The 18,511-nt window shown below is 41.5% G+C and overlaps 1 protein-coding gene and 1 long non-coding RNA gene across 2 annotated transcripts in view; both read left to right on the plus strand.

Annotated features, from left to right (window-relative positions):
- The first annotated feature begins 273 nt into the window (after positions 1-273).
- LOC118414255 lies at positions 274-3,269 on the plus strand. The gene is made up of 5 exons (XR_004830927.1): positions 274-392; positions 773-871; positions 1,032-1,130; positions 2,889-2,990; positions 3,177-3,269. It is a non-coding gene; the product is annotated as an uncharacterized LOC118414255 (long non-coding RNA).
- Positions 3,270-4,658: 1,389 nt separating this feature from the next.
- Positions 4,659-18,511, plus strand: part of LOC118413638 — a 14,897-nt gene continuing 1,044 nt past the window's right edge. The window contains exons 1-17 of the mRNA XM_035817164.1: positions 4,659-4,808; positions 4,938-5,040; positions 5,423-5,535; positions 5,771-5,851; positions 6,130-6,310; positions 6,353-6,468; positions 6,843-6,935; positions 7,506-7,646; positions 8,034-8,133; positions 8,475-8,584; positions 8,880-8,972; positions 9,460-9,558; positions 9,760-9,858; positions 10,045-10,143; positions 17,403-17,501; positions 18,098-18,196; positions 18,358-18,444. Of these exons, the coding sequence (XP_035673057.1) occupies positions 4,731-4,808; positions 4,938-5,040; positions 5,423-5,535; positions 5,771-5,851; positions 6,130-6,310; positions 6,353-6,468; positions 6,843-6,935; positions 7,506-7,646; positions 8,034-8,133; positions 8,475-8,584; positions 8,880-8,972; positions 9,460-9,558; positions 9,760-9,858; positions 10,045-10,143; positions 17,403-17,501; positions 18,098-18,196; positions 18,358-18,444 (1,791 nt within the window). The 5' untranslated portion in view covers positions 4,659-4,730. The remainder of the gene's footprint in view (positions 4,809-4,937; positions 5,041-5,422; positions 5,536-5,770; positions 5,852-6,129; positions 6,311-6,352; positions 6,469-6,842; positions 6,936-7,505; positions 7,647-8,033; positions 8,134-8,474; positions 8,585-8,879; positions 8,973-9,459; positions 9,559-9,759; positions 9,859-10,044; positions 10,144-17,402; positions 17,502-18,097; positions 18,197-18,357; positions 18,445-18,511) is intronic.

Genomic DNA, 18,511 nt, shown 5'->3' on the forward strand with positions numbered 1-18,511 from the left:
AGCAGGGACTCTAAGGTAGTTAAATGGACTATTGTGCGGCACTGTGTGTTCTCGTATTATACAATTTATTGTACTCTTTTTATCTTATGATGACTGTTATAATTTCTGCGAGATACTAGAAATTCATGTAGTATTTCTAATGCGGGGATCTAAATTCGTAGTAGGAGTGGAAAGGATGTTTCATGTTCAAAACAAAACCACATGTTGACAGTGCCATGAAACCAGCGTAAAGAAAACTACCGTGAGTATTTCAAGATTTGGAATATCATTCAAGTTTTTAATGTGTCTTACAGGAAAGGACTCCTCTGCATGAGGCATCTGTCAATGGCCAGCATGAAACTGTACAAGCTCTACTGGTGGCTGGTGCAGATGTGAACTCACGAGACATAGCGGTGGGTACATGTAACTTTACACTCAATATACGAGTTGGTGTATAATGGAAGATTCCACATGGCGGCTTCTGTCAGCTTAAGGGCTCATAGTTCCTGTAGCTCAACTCTTATCAGCCACGCCTTTGAGCTCCTGGTTCCAATTAGTTGAACTTGAAGACCCCGGTTCAAGCCTGGATAGGGCATCTCGGTTGGGGCCGCATTCGACTTCCGGCAGTCCTTTAAAATGAGGGTTTCTTGTTCGAGGAGTTGCCTAAACCGGAAGGGCTAGCAACTCCTTCCTGTAAAATATAACATGCTCCCGAAACAGCAAGGATATCATCATCTATATAAATGCAGTCCATCCTGATGACTTTCCGAACACAATCTGATGTGTTTTACAGCATATCACCCCTCTGCACGATGCAGCTACAAAGGGCCACCACGAAACTGTCCGGGCTCTACTGGTAGCTTTTGCAGACGTAAATGCAAAGGACTTGGAGGTTGGTACATTGGCTGTTGTGGTACATATTTTTGGGGGCAATTAGGGCAGATTGTAGTGTAATACTTAATTGCAGCCATTGTTGACATTATCATTGTTGACCAACATTTACTTTAGTCGGTCCTTTTCCCATACTGGAGTCTATCTGAAATGTTTTATAGCAAAGCACTCCCTTGCACATGGCTGCTGGAAATGACAACCTTGAAGCCGTAAAGGCTTTACTGAAGGCCGGTGGGGATGTGAATGCACGAGACACAGAGGTAGGCAGCATGACTATATTATGCATTACGCAGTATATCTATAATTCAAGTTACATCTTATCAACTGTGGTTCAACACAGTATGAATATATATTACTATACCTCAGTAAAAGATTGAGGTTTCTTTGGCGGCTGACCTTGGTACTGAATAAGAACTTGTATTTTGTTGCTTTATCTTTACCTCCATGAAAAATGGAGGTATAGTTTTTGGCGTGTCTGTGTCTGTGTGTGTGTCTGTGTGTCTGTCTGTGTGTGTGTCCGCATATTTGTGGTCAGCATAATTTAGAACCTCTGAATGGATTGTAATGGATTGTAATGATATTTGGTATGTGGGTAGGTGTTTGGAAGACAAAGGTCAAGGTCGATTTTGAGCCCCCTGGTGTGTGACCATGGTACTGCAGCAGAACTTCGATTTTTTGTATCTTGTGACCTGAACATGCTATGGTCTTTATTTCTTGGTGGCAGATAGCTTGTGACGTAAGGAAAAGGGAATATAGGTTTGGGCCCCCTAGCGGCTTGCTCTGGGGCCCCCTCCGTGTAAGAATGGACTCTTCCAGCACACTCCATGTAAAATTGCAAAATAGACCAGTCCAAAAATACTCCCACAAAGACTTTACATAATCACTAGTCCGAAGATGAATTAAAAAAATAAAATCCAATGCACCCCTCCGTTCAAGAATGGACTCTTCCAGATAACACCTGGCTTGCTGATTGACTGCCGAATTCCCCTCTGGATATTGATTATTGATTGGCTTTTACTTGATTTAGTTATGATGAATATGTCCAGGTATGCATGTGCAGGCATGAGGTGAGGTCAACGACCTTGAGGTTGAGGTCGTTGACTCCTCTGGCCATTGGAAAATAACCCCCCAAATCGTCAAATATATAATTTTTAAGTTGTTCATGCCAAAAGTTTTAAATAAATAAATATCTAGAGCACCCCTCTACCAAATTTCAGGTCATTTTGTTCTAAAACGAGGGTACAGGAGTCAAAAATGTCCTATATTTTTGTCGAAAAATGCCCCCCCCCCAAAAAAAGCAAAATTAAGCACTTTGTTGTACTGTATGCCAAAATTGTTATTGAATCCACATATGAATATGTGTAGGGCACTCTTATCCCAAATTTCAGGTCATTTGGTTGTAAAACCAGGGTACAGGAGCAAAAAAATGTCTTTTTTTTCAAAACCGTATGCTAAGACTGTAGTTGAATATATGTGAGTATATGATCAAGGCACCTCTGTACCAAATTTCAGGTCATTCGGCTGTAGTACCAGGGTACAGGGGGTCAAAATATACATAAAAATAGCTAAAAACCTCATTTTTAAGGCAGATATAAAAAAATGAAAGAAAAAACGCCTAAGGGTATTGGCCCACTCCACCTTTGTGCCATATTTCAGGTCATTCGGTCCAGGAACGACTGAGATAGTTTGCTTTGAAGATTTGACAGGAAATATATATATATATATATATATATATGGAGAAGAAAGAAAGAAGAAACATTACGAATACAATATATGTCACCATACCTATGGTATGGCTGAAATATGATTCATACACAAGTGATCTAATTCATCTGAATGGTGAATGGTAGTACATTCATACTTGTGGCATTAGTTAAAAGTGCACATAACCATGCATAGATTATGTATTGTATGTTGCTTACTAAGTCACTTACAGAATTGAATTGTTTCATGGAGGTACGTATGAATCGCCGAAATCTCGTTACGTTTGTGTGACCAAAATCTCATGTGTTTTACAGCAAAGAACTCCTCTACATCTTGCAGCTAGGAACGGCTGCCATGAGACTGTCAGAGCTCTGCTGATGTCTCATGGTGTAGATGTTAACGCTGTTACCAATCAGGTCGGCAGATTGAGTGTAACTACATGTCATTAAGAAAACAATTTTTGTAGTTAGAGTATGTGACAGTATGCATGAGAGTTACTGATATTGATGTTATCAACTTTTGATAAGTTTATGTTGAACTGCATCCAGATCGTGATGGCAATACAACATAATAAAAGTCATCGACCTAATTTTACTTTACAGCAATGGACTCCCCTGCACCTGGCAGCCATGAATGGTCACCATAAGACAGCCTCAGCGTTACTGACAGCTAATGCAGATGTGAATGCACGGGACGAAGAGGTAGTTGCATGTACTCGATTTCATTGGGTATTTTGCCGCAGTTGTATATTGTGTATTCCTGAAGCATCATCTAAATTGTGCTTTTTTCACATGGTAGTTTTAGGAGTTACTATCAACACTGAAGCCAAACTCACCCATGCTAGCCTAGATCCATCAGCGAAATTACATTTTCTGCTAATATGGAGTCATATTGTTTATGGATCTCCCCAGATGATATAGGAATGTGTGTTTTAACACTGACCTTGCAGGCTTCATATTTGAGCCACCATCCTTGCCCTTTGTCCTGTTGCCATCGTTAAACACCGTTTAAAAATATGCTCCACAGCAAAAGACTTCCCTGCACCTGGCAGCCTGGCATGGTGACTGCAGAACCGTGTCTGTTTTACTGATGGCTGGTGCAGATGTCAATGTACAAGACAAGTGGGTAGGTCGATTGACTGATTGTATAATTTAACTTGAACTTGTGGTCCATTGAAAGGTCTTTAATTTCATATGAGTGTTAGAACAGAGAGTCCATCCTAAGGTTATGGAATCGCACGAAGAAGAACAGCCATTTTGTAGCTTAAGTTGTGAGGATAAAAAGTGTCAAATGTATTTTCAGTGCAACACCCCAATTCGAGAGGCTGAGAAACGAGGTCACTCGGGGTGTGTGGAGGCGATACAGAAGGCTGATGAGGACAGCACGAACAAGGTGGGGAGATGGTTCAATTCCTATGATTATACGTACGATTAACTTACAGCCAAATCATCTGACATTAATGTTACGGTACTTGTAATATTGTAATATTGAGTTTCAAACAATTCGTGAGTAATTAAGTTCATGCTGTGTTGATAACGAAGGTTGCAAGTTTCTGTCTTGTGAAATTTCTGATGTTTTAAGGTGCACTCTCACTGGACGTTTGGCACGTTTGCGACATTGCATGGTTCGAAAGATCTCAATGAATTTCAGAGATACAGAACGAATTTTCTTACTTGTTGTGTATTTTGTCGTCCTCTGTGTCATACTTTTACGTATTAAGCAATATCTGAAATAAAAAATCGGAGAAAATAGTGACGCAGTTAACGAACCCCGCAATGCCGCAAGCGTGCCCCACGTCCGGTGAGAGTGCACCTTTACATGTAGTTACAGGCCAATTTCACATTTGTCGTACAATTTTGTCGGAGGATCTTTAACAAAGCTATATTAGAACCGACTGTTGGCACGTCACAGCTGATTTTTTTGCATGAATGTGTTTTGTGTGCTTATTGCACTGTCCCAGAAATACCCTTCATTTGCTTTAGGTTAAACTTATTGTTCTGTGATTATGGCTGCATGCACCTGTTTTTTCTTTCTTTCTGTCCTTCTTTCTTTCGGACACTTGATACTACGAGGCATCCCCAATACTGTGTTTTCAGGGTCTTAAACAAAAGAGAGGATTTGATCCTGTACTCGTTCATTTCTATGAGCAAAGAGGAATGACCAGTGCAAGTGGTAAAGATCCATTGGTACAAGAAGCAGCAAAACAGACTGGAAAATCAGTTGACCAAGTTAAGGTAAGGATGCATACGACTTTTGTTTGCAACAATAGGCATTAAGATTCATTTAGAAAAGACAAAAATTTTCAATGATGCAAACTGGCAACAAGCTTAACTTGGGAGTAACTGTTTCTACTACTATTCCAGAATTTTATCAGCAGTTACCGCAGGAGTAAGGGGCTTCAACGTAAACGGAAATCACCAGCAGAAGATTCAAGCATCGCAGTAGCCAAAAAGAGTAGTCTCACCGGTAAGAATAGAATGAGCACAAATTGGAAACAGTGAAAGGAATGTGCCAGATTCTGTTTTTAGCAACTTAGGATGTATGTCACGGCAATTTAAAAGAAATAGCGATTTTAAGTAGTCAGTTATTTTTTCAATGTATGTACATGATGTAGAGAAAGGCAAAGGTAGCAAGCGATAAGATGAGGGGTAACTAGGTCTGATTGATTTCAGTTGACTGATACCAATATACTTTTTCACTCAGTTGTTCTGAGAAGCTGATCTATATTTTGAACCGGTATTAAAATTTTGCCTTGAAATCATAAGTGATTTGTACATGATAAGTTTGACATGGTGATGGAAATACATGTATTTGGAACAGTTGTATTTACATTCATGTACTTCTACAGCTGAAAAGACGAACATGCTGGAATCTGAGTCAGCAAGTCACAGTGCAGCAAGTGTCTCTTGTCAGGGGCTGAATATTGCAACAGCTACAGAAGACCATGGGAGGGAAGAGAAGGTAGGTTAGACCTTCTTAAGATGTAGACTTCCTAACAATAGAACAACATACACTCAGAGGCAACAGTGTATTTTTCATAACTAATACGTATTGTATATCTGTGTGTATATATCATGATGTAACATATATCATGGTATATTGTCCATTACACATGTTGCCTACTTACTTAAGATATGATCATGTGTGGGGTAATGATATGTGCTGTTTAATGCCTACCAAACCATCTCCACTACAGAGCACAGACAACAGAGACACGGTGAAAGTTAAACAAGAGTTCGTGGAGGGAGCCAGCCCTTATCCTGCAAGTAGCTCTTTGGTTAGTCGATTCTCGTTTCCTGTTGTCTCGCATGTGTAATAGAACATGTACATGCGTGACTTGATTCGTATGTGGTAATGCAATGATGTAATGTTGGCAACTTAATGGTTATCCTCAGATATTGTTTCAGTAAGACATATTTTGTGCAGTTTTACATCTTACATCTAAGGTAAATAAACATGCTGTAGAAGTAAGGGGAAGTAGTATTAGATGCAGGTACTAATTTTATTGATAACTGCAATTCATCCAACTGTGTCTGTATTTTTCGTCAATGCAAGTCCCTCCACACGGCAACCTTGGCTAGTAAACATGGACCTGCAGTAGGTGTAATGGCAGCTGGTGCGAGTGTGACTGCACAGACTGACCGGGGTGCCCCAAACGTTGTCGTGCAACAGCATGTACACCATCACCTGTACTATCATGTAAGATTTCACCTTTATGACTTTTCGATGACAAATTGCAAATGACTGAGCTCTAATAAGGAATGTGACAAACTTCCAGTACATCATGTTGCCATCCTTTACCTGTGTGTTCTACAGGAAAGCAGTACTCAACAAGCTGACGTGAGACGACATACAGAAACAATAGCGTCACAAGGTGCCGGTGAAGCTGTGAAGGTATGGTACAATCAACATTCTTTGCTTGCACTAAGTTTATGATTTTTAAAATTACTTTGTATGTGCTATTGCAGCTTCTGAATTAGTGTTAATCTATCAAATGTGGAGGATGTTAATCTAGGAAAATGATTTACTTGCTGACTCGACAACTGTTTCTTTCCATATTGCAAACAACCAGATAAAGCAGACACTTTCTTGTATAGTCCTACCCATGCACATAACATAATATCCATGCACATAACATAACATATAGAAGCTAGTATCTAAATTGTTTTATTCTCTAAGCAATAGTATGTGTACTATGTTATTTATAACACATTACAAAATGTGCAGTACTTGGAACGAATCTTATGCTTAATGATATGTCTTTTCAGGGCAAAAACTTTCAAGAGCTGGGCGGCCAACGTCGTCCCAAGTCCGTGGAAGTATTGCAGCTACACGAACCTGAGAAAGGCACAAAGAAAACGGTTTGATATTCGTTATTATTTTGCGGCCTGCGCTTTTAAGTTCAGATTTATTGTCATGATGGTTTAGTGCCAAGTACCATATATTTATCTTTGAAATTATGATGAAAATTAAACATCCATGTAAACAATACTTTAAAGACAATTCAATCTCCACAAATGGATAAGGTACCTAGATTACATCCAAATGTTTTGAGTGACAGCGTCTGAATAGCATGAACTGGTAGCGCGAATCAATACTAGACGTACAATATATGATAAAGTCACTAACTTGTAATCGCCACATGTAAATGCAAACTGAATCAGATGGAAATCAAGATAAGGAGTACCGTTAGGTCAACGACACCTAACCACATGAAACACGGGCCGAGTTGTGCAATCCACTGTCTCCCGGTATCGAACCCGGGCCCGCAAGCTCACGGACCCAACACACTAACCGCTAGGCTAAAGGTCCGGACCGGTTAGACAGACTGGTCAGTTGGTGGCGCCATCCCAATGTTTTACCCAGTTGTAGAGGTCGGATTATCGAACCATATTCAACATTATAAAGCCTCTCTAATATGGTATTCTCAGGGAAGCACTGGGCAGAAGAGAGCATTTGATCCTGTACTTGTCCAGTTTTACGAGGAACGAGGAATGACCACAGCTAGCATCAAAGATCCATTGCTGCACGAAGCTGCAAAACAGACTGGGAAAACTGTTGCCCAGGTTGCGGTAAGATAGTTCCTGCCCAGAGTTGTACAAAGACTTGGCATGTCCATAGGGTAACATGTACAATGTATGTGCCTGCGCTTGTAGTTTGGACTTAATTAGGTTTTTTTTTTCACAGCAAGGAAAAAAAACGATATTTTCATGACATTCAAACGTGCAATCACTTTACCCTTATTATTCTTAAATAAACAATTTTTTACTAATTAAAATACATGTACATATCCAATTCTGACTATGCTTCTTGCCGACAAATTTACCTACGGCTAATAGGGTATAGTAGTCAGGAAACGATATCAATGACAGCGGTATGGCCCAATATGTTATTAAACAATACTATCCCAGAAGCATGTTGAAACATCCATAATGCAGTAAACTCTTGTGTCATTTTAGAGATTCATTGGCAATTATCGCTGGAGCAAGGGAGAAAGCAAACAGAAACCACCGACAAATGTTTCAAGCGATACGGCGAAGAATGAGAGTACCTCCACAGGTAAGAATAAAACTATCACAATGTTAGCCAGGCACATTGGATTAAGTAGTAACTGGTAACATTAATAGTTTTCCTCTAATACAACCAACTGATCTTCCTAATTGTATCTGTTTTAAAATCTTATCTGTGCTCCAGTCAAATTTGACGTTTAGCTAGTAAGTTTAAGAGGGTATAGTAGGTCAGGAAACGATATCAATGACAGTCCTAATTGTCACCACATATAGGGTATGGCCGCATATGTCATTAAACTTAATACCCCATCCGTATTTCCTATGTATGCATGCTTGTGTATGGCTCACACCTGGACGCATGAATAAATCACATGTATATTTGTGCACCAGGAAAGAGCACCTCGGCCGATCTAACCAGTCCTGCTGCAGCAAGCTCCTCTCGTCCGATGCTAAATACTGGATCAATCAGAGATCAGAAAGAGAGGGAGAGGAAAGAAGAGGTAGTTTCATTTTTTAAAAACATGTTGGTTTACAGGCTGCTATAAATGTGGCATTTGAGCGGCAGGTAAACGTTATATGTATTTTTCTGTTAAAATTTTTGTTTTATGTACAGAATCTGTCTCTCTGTCTCTGTATATATATATATATATATATATATATATATATATATATATAAAGTTATATATATATATATATATATATGTGTGTATGTATGTATGTGTGTGTGTGTGTGTGTGTGTGTGTGTGTGTGTGTGTGTGTGTGTGTGCTAATTACTGTACCCTTCCTTACCACAGGCATTACGAGGAGCGGCAGAGAAAGGCCAGACTACCAGGGTCATACAGCTGTTAGCAGAGGGGATCAATCCTAATGCTGCTGGCCGCCGTTTGGTTTGTTAACTTGTTTCTTGTTGACTACTACTTTCAGAACATTTTTATCAATGTAATAAGAAAGAGAAACTATGTGTTCGAATTAATCCTAAGTTGATCAATTAAACTTCCTGGCTCTGAAATTTTCCAGTTTGATTTCAGTCATTTACCGTTCCAAACACGCAGTTTTGCATTATCGTTAATGTTTGAATGTTTAGAAATTTTTTCTGCTAATATAGTAGTAGTATGGAATATATAGTTGCTGCATGTAAGAGACTCTAAAAAGTCAATCTTGAAAACAACTAATGCACAAAACAACACAGGACACACAGTGACAGGTACGGCTATAAGTTGGATAACTGATTGAATTCTGTTTAACTTAGATTGCACCATTCAACATTCAAATATCAGATTGCATCATTTACATTCGTAATCGTAAATTGATAAAAAAAGGTTTGAAACAACATTGTGCACTTTACCATACCAATCGAATCTTACTGGGTTGCAGCAAAACACTCCCCTGCATCTGTCAGCCGAGAATGACCACCATGAAACTGTATCAACTTTACTGAAAGCCGGCGCAGATACAACCATCAGGGACAAATGGGTAGGTTATAACAAATATGTAAATATTGATAAATAGATGGACTTTTTTCTAGATATTTCTGTATTTATAATGTAAGAGTTCCTGAGACATCACTTTTATACAACTAAAAACTGGTAGCTGTACTTAATGAAATTTGTCACAAACTTATTATAAGTCTACTCTTCTTGTGGTCATTTTGGAAATGTTGAATGTGTTTCACAGCTAAGGACTGCCCTGCACTTGGCAGCCCGGAATGGTCACCTTAGAACCCTGTCAGCTTTGTTGGCAGCCAATGCAGACGTGAATGCGCGGAACGATAAGGTATACGAAATTACTGTTCTTTAAATTTCCTTACAAGTTGAATTGATACACGTTTTTAGTAGCGAGGGACATGACAGAAACTATCATCAGTTGATTACCAACATTGATCTACGGAAGAATCATCAGGTGACATGTACAAGTGGATGTCTTTTGAAGTGCATATTTACAGATACATGTGTTTCACAGCTAAGAACTCCCCTGCATGTGGCAGCCATGAATGGCCACCCTGAAACAGTAACAGCTTTACACACAGCCGGTGCAGATGTGAACATATGGGATGATGAGGTATGTACACTAGCTTTTGTTGTTATCTCCATGAAAAATGGACATATAGTTTTGAGTGTGTCTGTCTGTCTGTCTGTCTGTCTGTGTGTCTGTTTGTTTGTGTTTCCGGATATTTGTGGTCAGCATAACTCAAGAACCTCTGGATGGATTGTCATGATATTTGGTATGTGGGTAGGTATTGGAAAGACGAAGGTCAAGGTCAATTTTGGGCCCCCTGGTATGTGACCTTGGTACTGCAGAAAAAATGCGTTTTTTGGAACTTTTGACCTGAATGTGCTGTGGTCGTAATTTTTGGATGGCAGATAGCTTGTGACGCAAGGAATATGTGGTGTATGTTTGGGTCCCCTACCGCGAAAATTTGCCCGTCCAGGACTAGTCCGGACGGGCATGAACCGTCAGTTCGAACCATGCAATAGTTCGGGGGTCGGACGGGTTGGTCGGACCGGACCGACGCTGGGCCGAACGCTTTCGGGCGGCGGCCTGGAGCGGGCCGTTCGAACGGTCCGAGCCCGTACGGCTCCGCCCGGGCCGGACGGCCGAACGGGCGGTTCCCATAGCAACAAAGCGATCCGAACCGTCTGGGGGCGTGCAGAGCACCGCGGGGCGCCGGTTCGGACGTCTGCGGACTACCGCGAACCACCAATTTACAAGGAAACTGTACCTCCCAAACACCCGTGGAATGCGTAAAATCGAGCTGTTGTGAAATGGAAATCGCTGCCCAAACAGTTCGGACGGTCTGAACCGCCGGAATGCCGTTACAAAATAGAAAGAATTTGAATGCAATTCATCCCCCTGCCGCCAGCGCTCCTATAGACATGATATCAATGACGACTTGAAGTTACCAAGGAGGTTATATCACAGAATGACACCAGCCGCAAGACAATCAATGTAAATCACATGTGCCCTCACTTTGACGTTATGTGCGTGCGGAGTCCCAGGAAACATTTGATCGCCCGCACAAACCATGTACAAAGCAAATTTCTGATGTCTTTCCGACTGAAGCGTGGTTACCAAACATGTGGTGGAGACACTATCACAGTATCACTAATATATGATATACATTCAAGTCCGTAATCTAGAAGACTCATTTATAAAGATCATTGAATGCCCTAATATATTCATGCCAACGCTTGGGCACGTTACGCACCCAGCGGCGGCGAAGGTTCATTGACCCCAATTCAAACGTAAACAAGAAGGTGATCCTATGAAGAAGCCAAACATTTTGTTGGTGTGTGTTGAACTTTTTTTGAAAGAAAGTTGTATCTAAATATTGAATGGTAATATATGTAAATCTCGTGCCACGAAAGATTATTCTACGTGTCTAAAATAAGACTAGTTTTGATATAGGTGCTGGCCACCATACGTGAATTGAACTCTCCCACACTTGATTGAAACCTCCCGGTCCTTTGGGACAGCCGCCCGACACGTGCGCACATGTCTATAACTCGTTGCTTGCTGTTTATTTTACGTTCCACATGTTAATTTTTGGCACAGTTTGCACATCCATTGGCAGGAATACCACTAAGAATGATGTCGTCATTATATCCATTTCCTTTGTGTTTCTTGCCTTTTTTCACGAGCAAGTTATTCAAAGACGGGAAAATACGATCCAGATATCAATTTACGAGTCAGTGGCTAGGCCACACCCACATCGCGCCAAACTTTAGGAATAGAGGCGTGCCGCTGTCCATCATTGCGTGGCGACCGACAAAATAATTAGCAACCATCTCCGCTGGGTGTCATGCTGTCCGTATTATAAAACGTCTGCACAATTATTATCGGAATCTTTCGTCAGTAAATCGACTTTTGCGCACAAGCGACTTTTGACAAGACGGTCCGGTGTTCCCATAAAGCTTTCCTTCCTAATCCCAGCAGAACTGGTCTCCGGGGACAGCCGCCTACCAGACCGATTCGTAGGGCGGGAATCAAAATGTCACGCTACGATGGGTCTCCAATTTCTGGAGGGGTGGCAAAATCACCAACGTCCGGCCGCAGCTTTGAGCTTCGGCCGTACTAGAAGTCTAGAATCTACTAGATTATTCAGCGAAGCAAATAGGATGTAAAATATGCTTGTCTCTAGTGTATAATTATTGTGCATGTGATTTCATTAACTTTTGTAAAATGAACGATATTCAGAAGGCTTCAGAAGTACCACGAGTGTTATTATACAATGTTGATTGAATGAGTAGAGATTGAAAGACGTCACCCTAGAGGATTATTGTTAACCTACGTAGACGTTTCAACTTTCACATCGTAAACCTCGATAGATTTTCATGCCCGTCAAAGGCACATGTGTGAATAGCAGGCGAAATCTTTACCTGCGGCACAAGTGAATAAACGCTTTTTGAAAAGTTGGTAAGGAGGAACCATATTAAACGGGGAGGATTGTTGTCGGGGAAATTCCGCTCGTGAGGACATGGATATAACGTCCTTAGGAGGAAGGAGGAAGTTATGCCATGGTGAGCAGAAGTAATTCTATGGAACGTTGATAGTAATATTTTTCAGTTGTAGTTGTACTCTACACTCTCTCTACTCTATATGAAGCATGGACATGAACGCCTGGCCTAATTCTTACTATGCTTAGTCCACAATTTAGTCTTTGTTCTGTGCGTTTAGTCTAATTGCTACACAACATTGTACATATACACAACCAAGATACGCTACTGAAGCACAGAGAAGAAAACAACTTCGCTGGAATTTCACAATTTTATCCCCAGGGGCAGACAGGACAGTCTCTAAAGCTTGACTCCCTGCTGACAATAATCCCGATAGCCCGTCCGAACGGTTCAGACGGTTCGGGATTTACTGTGGCGTGTCCAGAGATCCGCCTGGCTTCAACAAGTCCAAGAACGTTGCCCCAACTAGGTAGGTTTTATCAAACCCGGGACATTGAGGAAACAACTTCGTAACCTTCGTCATGGATTTAAAATTCAGTGGTGTATGCGGAAATTGTAAGACGATCATAATCACATCATTATGATATAATTTGTAACGGTACGTGGTACAAAATGTAACATGGCTTCCTCTTTGATGCAACAAGTGAAAATTACGTCATACCACTGTGTTTCCACGAAAATGGGCGCTAAAACATGTGCATAATACAGCCCCCCCAGGAGTCCCAGTAAGTGCGGAAAAAATACATGGATGCTACAGTTAGCCAGGAGACTGTGTTGTTGATTATCTTACATCCAACACACTTGGTAACACTGCTAAACGATGTAAAACAGTTTCTTACCAGTTCAGCCTTGAACAAGAAGGGATGTTTGTACTCCAGTCCGTTCGTATTCCACGGAAGTTTCGGCAGTCGGTTGGAACGGCACCAGAACATAATTCCACACAATTGTTTATGTTCCTAGTCCTTTTCCATCTCTCCATGGCAGTTTGATGCAGCCTGACCCGAAACGACAACGTACAAAAACCCCTCACGTAACACCCCTTCCAACTTATCCATGATAGTCTGTACATTTAGCCTTAGTATAAGACTAAAAAGCGGAAAAATAACACAGGACATCAGGAAACGGTTTACTGATGAATTTTCAATTTAAAATGACCGCGACGCACGCGCAATGCACATGTTATCCCCAGGGGCAGACAGGAGAGTCTTTCAAGCTTGACACCCTGCTGACAATAATCTTGATAGCCGGTCCGAACGTTCAGAACGGTTCGGGAGGCACTGTGGCGTGTCCTGAGATCTGCCTGTCCTTGGCCCGATCCAGGGCAGTTCTCTAATCTTTCATATTACGAAGGATGAAGCGTCCAAATTTCTCAGGGGAACATTCCACCGACCCCTAGATTGTGCGTCACCATCCCCAACCCCTATCATTGTATCAATTTGCGACGCACGGGTAGTGATTTGTCTCTCCTGTAACGTGATGGATGCAGCCATCCACGGCGTTTCTTTATGAAGTTTATCCGGTCGTCGCTTCGACTAACGAGTATTGTAATATATTTCCGAATGAAGACCTTTATTGTACGTTTGTGCTCTTCAAGCTAAGTACAGGTCAAAATGATAAAGTAGTTCTAACCCTTCTAACAACAATATAAGACATTCATTATTTATCATCAAATTTAATGTCAAATGGTGGCGTCAGATGTTCGGCTAACCGTTACCCGTGCCCTGTTTTGGATACTGTACTCTAGCGTGACACAGCACTGTGCTTGTTTTTAGTCCCACTTTCTTCATATAATGTCAAGGGGAATATTACTGGTCAAACTCAACAAGTTTTAGATAATTTCAGAGGACCAAAACTCGATTGAAGTCACCGATAGTCAGGTCGTCCGACAGGTGCTCCAACTAGTACGACTCACAAAAAAGTTCCTCTTCGGCCAAAGCCTGCGCTTTGACTCCAAACTGTGGTGGAAATTTTAGAAAGTGAGAAACATTCAAAATATCGCACTTTACAAATTATGTAAGGTATTGTCCACAAGGCGAGGTAATGCCGGACGTTATGGAAGGCAATAAAGACGCTAAATACGTTTTCAACATTATCCCGTATCATTGCAGATATGGACAGAATCGCCGCTTGGTACCATGACAGTCACTGGAAACGTAGCGCTACTCAGTGTCGTCCTATTTGTAAAGTACCAGAGACAATTATTCAATCCTAGGGTAGAAAGATTATATTTAGTTCTACAGAGAACAATGGTGGTCTGTAACTTTTCCCCGTCCGTTTTTAACGCCGTGCGAGCATGACCAATCCCGAGGTGTGTGGTGAAGACCTCAGGTGCCATGGTGACTTACAATAGTATTGTCGTTTATTCTTCTTTATTACACTGCGCTTCAGGAAGACAACGATTCTATTGGCGTGGGCAATGTAGTTAGCAAATCAAACACGGCAGCAGAGCGGACAATATAGCGTTCGTGTGATTTAGAAACGAAATACGGAGTGCCGAATTGTAATTCGCTATACCACTGCGTGACTATTCACGAGGTATCTGCTGTTACGTTTTTCTCATTTATCGCTAGAGAAAAATGAAGAGACAAACAGGACTAAAAACATATTAATTCTTCATGAGAACAGACTTCGTAACAATGACTTAATTATACCTATAGATATTCATATCTCTGTTTAGTTATAGACCTTACGAAAGTCGCTCTACTTTTGTCGTGTCAATAAAGATTTTATATGCTGCATGCACGGCATTGGGTAGTGTACGAGATACCATAGAAAGACTGGTACTTCGTGGCAGATTACTCTTTAATAATGGTCGAGAGGGTAAACATGTAGGTGTGATCCGCGCACTCAACGCTGCATGGGCGTGATGGGCAATCCAAACTGTGCAGGTCGCGTACTGTTCCCTGGCCGGCTACACTCCTCTGGCCGGCTTACTCTTCTATTCATTTTATTTCTACGGTTTTCCAGCGACCCGGAGTCTGGTACTGGTAGAGACTAACATTTTCCTGCAAGGAGAGAGCAAGCCGACTTCAGTAGACCGCCCGGCGGGGCCGTAAACAGGCATTTGTCGCAGTTCTCCCAGGCGTATTTTCCCGTCCATAAAACTCGGACAGGGCCCACAGCCTAAATCATGTCACAAAATGTGGCAATATGTAACTGCGAAAATTTTGGCATTGTCTGAATCACTTGAATTTATCGTAAAATTTATCCGTTTGTCACATTTCTGAGTATGTTTAAAACTTCTTATTGACGACCAGGGGGCTCAAATACGTGGTTGAACAACGTGTTTTGGCTCGCGATATTCAGATGAGTTTCCAAGAAACTTGATAGTGGGGCATAGGATTTCAGTTTCAGTTTCTTTAATACAACCAATCATGTGGCTCATTATTTGCAGTGAAAATCGACGTCTCCGGCTGATTTCGTACAAATCGTAGCGATTGGCTAGCCAGTAAATAGATTGTCCCACACTGTACACATCAAACGGCTGCCGCCAGCATGGCGCCATGGCAACGGCCAATGTGTGGTGGGAAGACCACCAGAGCGCCTCTCACGTGCGCCTCACAGGCGGGATGTCAATCAACCCGCTGTTTATTTCCGCGGGTGCGGCCTGGAACTGGGATCGCCGTGTTTGCCAAAATCATCTCGCGCACTGGACAGCCGGGCTTTCCGAGCAACGTTCGTACATGCAGAAAAACTGCACTGAGTAGCGGAGCAGATTCTTCAAAGGGGGACTCAACACTGTAAGCTGGAAATTGGAAAATGAACAGCATTTTATAAGTGTATGTCAACTTTACTAGAAGACCCATCAGTTTGTTTTTGCTACTCTATTGAGCATTGTATAATACTCTACTCTATACTTCGGATAGCCGTGCGTGGTGAACGAATATGCAAGAAAACACATCGCCCATTCATTAATCGCGGCCAACATATAATATAGAAGAAAAGTTGTAGATTTGAAGGTAGAAAAATCTCATTTTTATTTTATTTTCATAGGATTACTTAGTCTATTAGTATTGTTTAGGCGACAGTGCAACGCTATTACTATTAGTGTTCGCCCGCTCTGGCTGTTGCCCCGTAATAATGGACGTAAAACATGCCTCTAACAATGTCTAATAGTCTCACCTACGGACTGTACCGCTCTTCTGGTCGCTGCGCTTAGTGTACGGAAGGGGGCGCTGTCGCACGGCTTCATACAATTTTGGGACTTAGACAAAATTTGGCTGGGCCGCGGCAATTTTTTCTAAGTGTTTTACGGCGCCCGAGGCGTCCGGCGGTCCTGAACTGCCGAACGTGCTGAACCACTTAATGACGGTTCGCCGCCCGACGCTCGGATCGGCAGCCTCGCGGGGCGGACGGCTTTGACGTAGGCGGACCGCTCGGACTGCCCTCGGACCGGTCCGACCCGTTCGGGGTGAGTTGATTTTCACACAGTTGCTCTGGAACTGCAGGAGCATTTTTTTCAAAATCTTCTTAGGAGGATAACTGAACAAGGGAACGACAAATTACGATGGTATTTGGTATGTAGTTAGCTTTGACAAAGATGTACATCCTAAAGTGCAAATTATGCAAACTGACACTTAATTTGCATAATTAATGAGGGAAATCTATATTTGTAGTGTTTTCCATTATAGGACCCAAATACCCGTAATATATGTAGTTTGTGGCTGGTGGAACATTAGCAGATAAGAATTATGCAAATTCGACCCTAATTTGCATAATTAATATAAAAGTGCTATAATTCTTCTCAATGGTATATTTAGTATTGAACAATCAACATTGGGACCGGCATAAGTTATTTAAAGGATCTTAAAGGTGTACATGACCAAGCATAGATTATGTTTGATATCTGAATTGTATTTTCAGCAAAAGACCCCCTTGCACCTGGCAACAGAGAATATGTGCCATGAAGCTGTATCAGCGTTACTGACAGCTGGTGCAGATGTGAACACATGGGACGATGAGGTCAGTAGTTGTGCTACTGTATATTCTACAATTCATCACACAATAATGTAGCATTACCGAGCATAGTGCGGTACCAGTTATCGTTCACTTTGGGTCAGACACACACGTCATGTATTATGCAAACGCCTGATCTCATGAGCCATGATACTTAGTCATGACTCTCTTTTTTACAAAGCAACAAAATAGGATTGCATCCAGCGATACAAACAACCTCTGGAACCATAACGTACTTCATGTGTGCATGATACCACTTGTTTTATTCAGTTTTATAACTTGCACGATAGCTAATATCTTTTAGCTAACGTCAAGCCTATTTTCTCATGTAGACTATCTATCGTTATTTGAAGTGATTCTGCCATGCATAATGTCCCTTTTAGAAGAATCTCTTCGCATGGGTTACCCCATTTGACTCCGCAAGTATAGATGATAAATGATCATGAATTTTGTATAAATCAGACATTTGGTACCCATACGTTACCAGGTCATGTTCTTATAGAATTTTACTTTTATCGAGCTGACGTCACAGGGCAGCTTCTGTCCAACCAAACGAGAACAATACTTAATAAGCCATTCCTTTGTCGTATCAAATACAACAGCAAATCACTCCCCTGCACATGGCAGCAAGGGCTGGCGACCATGAAACTGTGTCAGCTTTACTGAAATCTGGATCAGATGTGACTGCACGGGACAAGCAGGTAAGTGAAAAATTGTTGATTGAATTATTACCCTGCATATGTGACGCGGGAAAGTTCATTTTATTCTTACACATGACCAAGGCATATTTTTCTTCAATATAAAACTGAAATCGGTGTTTTCTTAGAAGTATTTTGGTCAAAAAACATCAACGTCCTTCTAGGGCAACACCCCTCTTGGAGATGCGGAACAACGAGGTCATCACGAATGCGTCAAAATACTGCAGCAACACGGGGTTGACAGAAATGAGGTATGGTAACTTCTCAAGTTTCTAAAACAAAATGAGCATATCTGCCACTCCAAGAATGGACACACTG

Source organism: Branchiostoma floridae, chromosome 4 (genome assembly GCF_000003815.2).
Source record: "Branchiostoma floridae strain S238N-H82 chromosome 4, Bfl_VNyyK, whole genome shotgun sequence".
NCBI lineage: Eukaryota > Metazoa > Chordata > Leptocardii > Amphioxiformes > Branchiostomatidae > Branchiostoma > Branchiostoma floridae.